Below are 9069 nucleotides of genomic sequence, written 5' to 3' on the forward strand. Positions count from 1 at the left end.
GTGAATAAGCCTACTACTCCCGCTGACTTTAGGCCTATCTCTCTCTGCAATTCTAATTATAAAATTATCTTAAAGATCCTTGTTAATAGAATGAAACCACTGCTAGGCAAAATAATATCTCCTTACCAGGCTGCTTATGTACCTGGTAGAAATATTCAAAACAATATAGTGATTGCCCATGAGCTAGTTCATTTTATGAAAACAAAAAGGGATAGATATGGTATCATGGGCCTTAAACTTGATATGTCTAAGGCCTTTGATAGAGTAGAATGGCCCTTTCTTATTGCAATCCTTAAGAAATTTGGCTTTTCAGATCATTGGTGCCAACTTATCTCTCAATGTATAAGTACTACTAATATCTCTATTCTTTTGAATGGTTCCCGTTGCACTTCTTTTAGTCCAACCAGAGGATTAAGACAAGACCCTCTGTCTCCTTATCTGTTTATACTGTGCATAGAATCATTTTCTAGATATCTCAAACATGCAGAACTTTCCAATCTTATTCATGGTTTGAAAGTCACCAAGGAAGCTCCTAGCATTTCCCATCTGCTCTTTGCAGATGATTGCCTGCTTTTCACTAAGTCTACCCATGCTGATTCTAGTAATCTTATGGCTCTGATTAGAGATTTTAGTAGTATCTCAGGGCAGATGATAAACTTTGAGAAATCTGCTTGTTTTTTCAGCAAGAATGTCAGCCTGACCATTGTGTATCTCTTATTAGATCTATGAATGTTAGGAAGATAGAAGTCAATGAGAGATATCTAGGTATACCTCTCTTTATCACCAAAAATAGGACTGAGAGTATGTCCCATCTAAACACTCGCCATGATTCTAGAGTGACTAATTGGAAAGGTAAACAACTAGCCCAATCAGGTAGATCCATACTTGTCCAACACACTTTAAAATCTTCTTCTAACTATCATATGAACTCCTTCCTCCTCCTTGATAATATTATTAACATTTTGGTGGGAGAAAAATGGTCACAAGGGATACTATTTTAGAAAATGGGAGAAAATTTGTACTCATAAACTGCAGGGTGGTGTTTTAGGAATCTGAAAAAGATGAACTTAGCCCTTCTTACTACAAAAGCTTGGCTCCTTATACATTCTCCTAATTATCTGTGGGTCCAAATTCTTATGTGTAAGTACTTTAAGAACTGTCATCCTCTCCACTACAAGAAACCTTGGTCTATGTCTTGGGTTTGGTCTAGCATTTGTAATGGTCTTGATATTCTAAAACAACATGCTCATTGGGACATCAGAGATGGTAGCACAGTTAATGCTTTTTTCAGACAAATGGATTCAAAATCCTTCCCAACCTCTATGTGTTAGTTACTCTAACCCCAACCACAAAGTTGCTGAGTTTATCAATCACGAATCTAAAACTTGGAAAACAGAGCTAATAGAGTCTTTCTTTACTAGTGAAAACAGTCTGAAAATTTGCAGCATGAGAATTCCAATTTCTGGTAGTGACACTTTAATTTGGCCTTACAATAGAAATGATATCTTAACTGTCAAATCTGTTTATAAACTGCTAGCTAATGAACTGTCTCATAATTCTAGTCCCAACCCTGATTTTGATACTCATAAGGCTCTATGGAAATCTCAAATTTTGCCCAGAACACAATTATTCATTTGGAAATGTTTTGAGAAAATTTTACCTACAGGTAACAAATTAGCTAGATTCAATCACAATCATGATGATAGGTGCAAATCTTGTAACTCTAGTGCTTCTGAAACCATTGAACATATGATGCTTCACTATTTCTTTGCTAAAAATGTCTGGTCAAATATTCCTGCTGTTAGTCACTCTGTTTTGCAGGATTCTGATTCCAATAACAGTATTAAGAACTGGATTTCTAAGTGGCTTGTTACCAAAACACTGCAAGATAAATCAATCACTTTCCTAACTAAAGCCTGGTGTATATGGAAGGACATGTGCTCAAAAGTGTTTGATAACAAACACTTAAATCCTCAGATTACAGCTAGAAATGCCTTAAGAATTGTGGGTGAAACTATTAGTGCTCTTACCCCTGTTCCTGTACCAAATATCACCAATATGGCTACTGTTAATGATTCTAGTTTTCTTAACTCTATTTCACAGAATTGTCTTCTTATCTATTGTGATGCTTCTTTTGACCATAATTCTAATGACTCTGGTGTTGGGATGGTGGCTATAAATTCTTCAGGTGAATTCAAGGGCTGCAAACTAGTCTCAGGAAGGAGCACATGTTCTGAAGGAGCTGAAAGTGTAGCAATTCTGGAGGCTGCAAGTTGGATTAAGAAGAATAACTTTAAGAACTTTTACATTATAAGTGATGCCAAAAACATTATGGCTTATTTGAATAACAGCAAAGGCCAAACTAGTTGGACTTCCTGCTCAGTTTTAGATGATTGTCTTTTCATTCTTAAAGATTCACTTCCTCTGGGATTTATTCATCTCAGGAGAGATCTTAATAGTTTAGCAGACATAGCTACCAAACACAGTAGAATTATGAAAATTTCAGGAGAATGGGATGCTAATAACTACCCCTATTTTCTCCCTCAAGCTGTAATTTCTCATTAGTAATGAAATCTTTCTTTTCCTAGCAAAAAAAAAAAATATGGGTACTAGATTCAGTGTAATTATCAGCCCAGTAAGTGTTCTTAAGTTAGGGAATATATGCTTATAAGTATAGTAGAGCTTTAAAGTGTGCTTAATCCATCGATCATGTTTACCAAAGAGCCGATTGCAAGTAGTTCGTTGTAAGGTGCGAGTGTGCAGTTAAATGGAACAAATGCCAAGTACAATTGTAGCTGTTCCCCACTTCCCAAGCTTTCACACTCGCTTCAACAGCAAAAAAATCGCGAATACTACCACTACTACAACTAATCGCGAGGATGCTCATGAACAAGTAGTTCAAAAAAAGTGGTGCCATTTGAGGAACACATCCGAGACTGCAACAACAACAGCTGAACAACAACAACAAGGAGCTCACTTCAGTAAGCATGGTGTTGGAACAATTACCGATTTCAAACCTGAAAAATAAAAGTTAAACATAAAAATAAGCTAACGGTTGAGTCACGACCAGGTCGCTCTCTTTAAGACGTTTCGTGGCTCTGCCTTGAGTTTTGTGCAAGCAGTTCGTTCTTCGTCATAACGCTCCCAGGATAAAACAGCCGAGATAAAAACTTTCTTCAATCCCTCACGCACACAATGAGAGATTGATCACTTTCACTCTTTCTTATCTTGCTCAGAAAAAACTAGTCTCTTGATTCTCAAAAAAAAACAACAACATTGGTATTGAAAATTTGTTTTCCCTCTGCTTCCAAAACTGATTTTTATAGCCCAAAGAATGAATACGAATTAATGCAAAATAAATTTAATTTATTGCAAACGTTATAAAATTCATAACAGTATAAAACAGGCAAATTAATCGTACCATAATTTAGGGGTGTAAATAATACCCGAAAATATTCGGCCTGCCTGTATCCGCCCGAGCCCGCCTGTACCCGAAGTAGCCCAAAGCCTGTTATGGCCCGTCATGGACCACCCGGCCCGGCCTGGATTAAATTATTGGGCGGTCTCGGGCTTTGCGGTTAATTATGATGCCCGGCCTGATACCCGTCCTGGTGCCCGGCCTGAAAGCCTTTTTATGTGCCATTAATCATTTAATATCCTCTTAAAAAGACTTAAAAGTTATAATTTTATAATTGTCAATTTTGTGTCAAGAAAAATAAAATATATAATTGTTTTTATTTATAATTAACCTTTTCAAAACATTAATGGTAATATATTTTTTTATTAGAAAGTTTATTGTATTCTAATTAATTATTTATTATAGGCTAAAATTAAAAATTTGTCAGTGTAATTTAGATATAAAATAATACTATCACTTACGATGTGCGATGTTGGAAAGGAAAGGATATTGTATTTAATACCGTTCATTTGAAAATTTAAACTTAAAAAATAAAAATAGTGGCTTGTCCGGCCCGATCTGGCCTGCCCGTATAAAAAGCGGGCTTTGGGCGGTCTTTGGATAGCAAATTATCTACTTGTGCCCGGCCTGAATTTGTTTACGGGCTCACAAATATTAAGCCTGGCCTGCCCGACCTGTCTTAGTTTTTGCGTCGGGCAGCCCGGCCTGCCCGAATTTACACCCCTACCATAATTAGCACAATTATCAACGTAATTAAGAGCAGTAAAACTGGGTTGGAAATTCTTTTCAAAATCAGTAAAAATAACTTCCCAAGGTCCCGCTCCCGGAATAATTGTATATATTTATATATATATACTCAATCAGGGGAGGGATTTGATTCTGAGACCTCCCCCTCGAGGCCCAAAATGCTTAATCACTGGGCCAAGCTCGAATTGTTGATAAAATATATAAAAAAATTATTTTAAAACATTTATCCCAACACATGGTTCAAGTGCCGGCTTAGAAGAAGGTAGTGCAGTTGAAACAAAATAAGGACGACAAGATCACAAAGACGAAGCATGGCAAACTTGTGCCACAGCCTGAACCTAGTGGATCTGTCCTTGTAACTGTTTCGATAGGCTTCAAATTCTATAATGGGTTCAGAACTTCCTGAACGGCCATGCCAAGCTTGTGCCATAGTCTTGTGTATTTCAAGTTCATGTTCCCCTTTGTTAACCTCTGTGTATTTCAAGCTTTCCACAGCCTTGTGTATGCTAAAGCTGGTGAACATGAGCCATACAAAGCTTTTTTTTTTACCCTCCAATGAATTGAGAGATGCCACACAATTCAGAGGAACGATGTTCAAGTTAATAGTTTGGCAGTCCAATTTAGCAGGCAAAAAAAAAAAGAGCCTCCGATAACCCAAACCCCAGTGCAGGCAAGCTGTAATGTTTGTCTTTTAATTTCACTTACTGATGCTGACTCAACATAGGATCCAACAAACTAAACATATATTTTTGTTGGTACCATGTTTATTTTGTTGGTCCTACGATGAGTCAGGATACTTGAAGGAAACTTCCAAAAGTTGACACTAATAAAAAAAAACATCAAAGATTCAAAATGGTAACTATACTGAATTATTGATCTATAAATCGATATTCACCACTAATGAGTATTAGTGAGACATCCATCAGATGATTACAGAGATGGAAAATGTTTTGATAAAAGAGGAAGTAGTGATAGTTGGAGGTGGTGTTGCAGGTTCAGCAACATCCTTGGCACTAAAAAGGGTTGGAGTTAGAAGTTTAGTGTTGGAGAAAGCAAATAAACTGAGAGTTACTGCTCTAGCTCTTTGCATAAATGCTTGAACTGCTGTTAAATTACTTGGTGTTTCTAAACAAACTTACGTGTATCTGCAAACCTTACAAAAAGTAATTCATTCAAACTAACCCTCTCTGTGAATTTCCTTTTGTATTTCATTGGCACTTGCCTTTGAAGCTTAATATCTCAGTTTTTAGGTTGCAATTTTGTTGATCCAGCGCCAACATCGGGATTTACCGCAGCGTGGCCGGGAACTCAACGTCATCGCGACTAAATACAGTATTTATCTCTATGAAGACTCTGCATCAGTAAGTGAAACAGTTCACGGTATATACTTCACAAGAGTAATGCTGTATTTTTCCTTGTTTTTTTGCAATTACAGTCGCTCAAGAAATAGACATACATCATGACAATGGACAGGGCACGGCACAAACACCATTGTGTTACAGTTTGTGTATGCTCTGACAAAACAAATACCATTACCATGAACAAAATCCAGTGTCATCTGGTAATTTTAGATTAAACCCAGTAAAATTTGTGGTCAAGCCCCTCCCACTTTAGTTAATCCAGGTAAATATATCCAAGCATACATAAAAATAAATAAATTGAATCCCTAGTTCCTCCCCTGATTTTAATAAAGAAATTGACTTGGATACAGTACGCAACAAGACCATTTCGAACTAGTATGTGTGGAACACTATATACGAATAAACTACTGTCAAACCTCACAAGAGGGTGTATTCTAGGGTCTTAAGCCCATCTGTGTGCGACTCATATATGTGATCAGGATTTACTTCCCAATCTATAAACAAAGGCTTTATTCATATCTAATATATACTACATTGATATCTAATGAATAAGTTTTCATCAATATCTTTCGTCTTTGATCTTTTATATTCTAATAAATACAAGGATATCATAGTGTATCTTGCACATATCCTTGGATATCAAAACAGTGTGTATATTTAATTTTCTTGTAGACCCATAGAAAAGAATCTAAGAGTTATTAAACCAATTTTCAAACAGTATCTTTTGAATTAAATTCACGTATACTATAAAACACCGTCAAAATAAAACAGTACCACCATTATACTTAGTTTTCACAACCTGTTATTCCAATCTATCACAATGTTAAAATCATTTTCAATTTTAGGATCTATTGGCTCCATCTTTTTCTTCACTCTTCTTACTTTATCACCATTTTGTACACAGTCAATTGATGGAAAAAGACTGTCACTGTGCAAAATGATATAAGTCCAAACATACCATTCATATTCCATTGCTGGTCAAGTGAAGATGATTTAGGTGTGCATAAACTATATTACACACAAAGTTTCAAATGGAGATTTAATACAAATATTTGGGGTACAACTAGATTCGTATGCGATTCAAGTTGGTATGATCCTGAAAGACGTGTTTCACATAAACAACAGTTTGCAGCTTTCACCGCATTCACAGATTGGAATCGTCATTGTCTGGGAAATTGTATGTGGAGCATTCGTCGAGATGGTGGCTACTATGGGGATGCTAGTCATAAACTTCCGTTTCAAAAGATGTTTTCTTATAATTAATATTTTAATTTTCATTATGTATTTTTGCATTTTGTTAATATATTTGGTTCATATATGAATCAAATATTTACTAGAATAATTAATAAAAAAATTTAATATTATATAAGAGCAAAGACTACAAAGTTTCAAAATGGGTATCAAGCAAGAGAGAGAAAGTGTGATGCGCGCTGGGGATTTCAAATGCTATTTCTCTAGGTCTTAGATTATTGCCATCTCTTCTTAATGATTTACAGATTAATAAAGTGCAAACATCCTAAATTGATGCAGAAATAAACTTATGTTCAGTTAATTTTGATTCCTTAGATGATTCTTATGGTGCTAATGGAGATGGTAAGGTAAACCGTTGAAGTGGTTTACAAGTGCGTTTTGATGGTGCTGCTATATAATAGCATCAAAACAACTCGGAGATTGTTATTCCGTTGATCAAGAGATGATTACTGGATTGGAAGAGAACTTTAGTTGTTCTCTTGTTGGAGCAATATGGGTAATAAAAACCTTAACCCCAATAACTATAGAAATCTATTTCCAATACGTAGACCTATAATCTCTCAATCTAAAATGAAATAGGGAAATAATAGGAAACCAACGGTTTCAGTTTCTTCCCAAAAGTTTTCAACTAGCATAAAAACTTTTAAAAACCTGGTCTTCGGTTTTTTTGTGGATTAATTGGTGTTTGATACTTACATTTTGTCCAATTTTAGTGTTTGGTCTAATTTTTGTCCAATTTAGATTTTGGTACTTGGAATTAACCTTGACTCGCTTTGACCAGATAAAGTCATAACGTGTCCAAATTTTCAATTAATTAATTCGAAATTACGAAAAAAAAGTTATCTTTCGCAACAATGACTTACCGTATCCTCAACCCATCAAAAACGTGGAAGGTCAACATTAGATCTCCACGCATCTAAGAGATTTGCGGCTAAGATAACACAACTTTTATTCATCTCTCACACGAGCAGAAAATCCATCGGCATCTCTTTCTTCTACTTTATTCCAAATCTCAAACCACATTCATCTCTTTTTCTTCTTTATTCCTAATAATTTTTTCCCTCTTTTTTTCTCTTTTCATCTGTTATCGAAGAACTCGAAATTTTAGATTCAAATTAATCATCTATCCTAAAGGTTTTAGATTTAAATTAAATTTCAGCTTCACTTCATCTGTGATTAGATCTCATATCGGATTTCATTTTCTTTGATTCGTTTTCTAAACCTTAAATCAATACCCTTGAACCCATTAATTATCTGCCCTAAAGTATTGGTTTCATTTTGATGTTGAGCTCTGATTTTGGGTATTTGATTCAATGAAGTTCTAACAAGAAGCCTACTTTGTGTTGTTTTCGTATTTGATTCGTGGGTTTGAAGGAATATATTTCATGGTTTTTTGTGTTCAATTTTAGGTATAAGAGGTGAGGTTGAAATGAAATCAGTGCCCTAAGATTGAAATATCGAGGTTTTTAGAAATTTCTTTCTCCTTCATACTCCTCTTGATCTTGGCTTCCCATAGCCACCAGTTTCTGTTGATTGTTACCTGTCACCTTCTACTTGCGAAGTATTCGCTTCTGTGTTTATTAGCTTGGGTAATAAGCTTGCATTCGCTGTTTGTGAACTGGTGTTCACAACTGGGTATGATTCCATTTCATTTTGCCTTTCCTCTAGAGCAATATATTCTTCTTGAACTCGCAATTCAGTCATTGTGATCGTATTCTTGACTCTGAAAATTTGGACATACAATAGGTTGGTTGCAAACATAGCATTGATAAATGATAATATAAGATATCTCTCATCTACACGGCCAACCATTTATCTACACATAGTCCTCCATCTTTTAGTTAGGTGCTTCAAACTTTCACCAATCCTTTGTTTTAATCCAAACACGTCTTCAATACCAGGTCGCGAAGAATTATTACTTATATATGCCCCCAGGAATGTAGTCTGCAAATGATTGAAGGATGTTATTGTATTCTTTGGTAGACCTTCAAACCATTTTAACGCCTTCTCTGTTAAGATGGATGCGAAATACTTGCATAATATAGCATCATGATTTTCCCATTGCAACATGCACCTCACGTAGGCTTTAATGTGTTGAATTGCACAATTTGTTCCATCAAAAATGCTGGTTAATGCGGGAAAATTGCATTTCGGTGGTATTCCTCCTAATTGTACTTCCCTTGTAAATGGAGTTTTCGCAGCTTCTTCTATAGATTCATCCAATTGTCTTCTGCCTACTTCTCCTCTATTATTTAGCATTCCTCTCATTTCTTCTAACTCTTTCAAGATTTG

At 35.5% G+C, this 9069-nt stretch overlaps 1 protein-coding gene across 1 annotated transcript; it reads left to right on the plus strand.

Annotated features, from left to right (window-relative positions):
* The first annotated feature begins 1263 nt into the window (after positions 1-1263).
* LOC113334002 lies at positions 1264-2565 on the plus strand. The gene has a single exon (XM_026580355.1). The coding sequence runs from the start codon at positions 1264-1266 to the stop codon at positions 2563-2565; it is 1302 nt and encodes a 433-aa protein (XP_026436140.1).
* Positions 2566-9069: the final 6504 nt, after the last annotated feature.

This window comes from Papaver somniferum, unplaced genomic scaffold (genome assembly GCF_003573695.1).
Source record: "Papaver somniferum cultivar HN1 unplaced genomic scaffold, ASM357369v1 unplaced-scaffold_135, whole genome shotgun sequence".
In the NCBI taxonomy this organism is placed as follows: domain Eukaryota; kingdom Viridiplantae; phylum Streptophyta; class Magnoliopsida; order Ranunculales; family Papaveraceae; genus Papaver; species Papaver somniferum.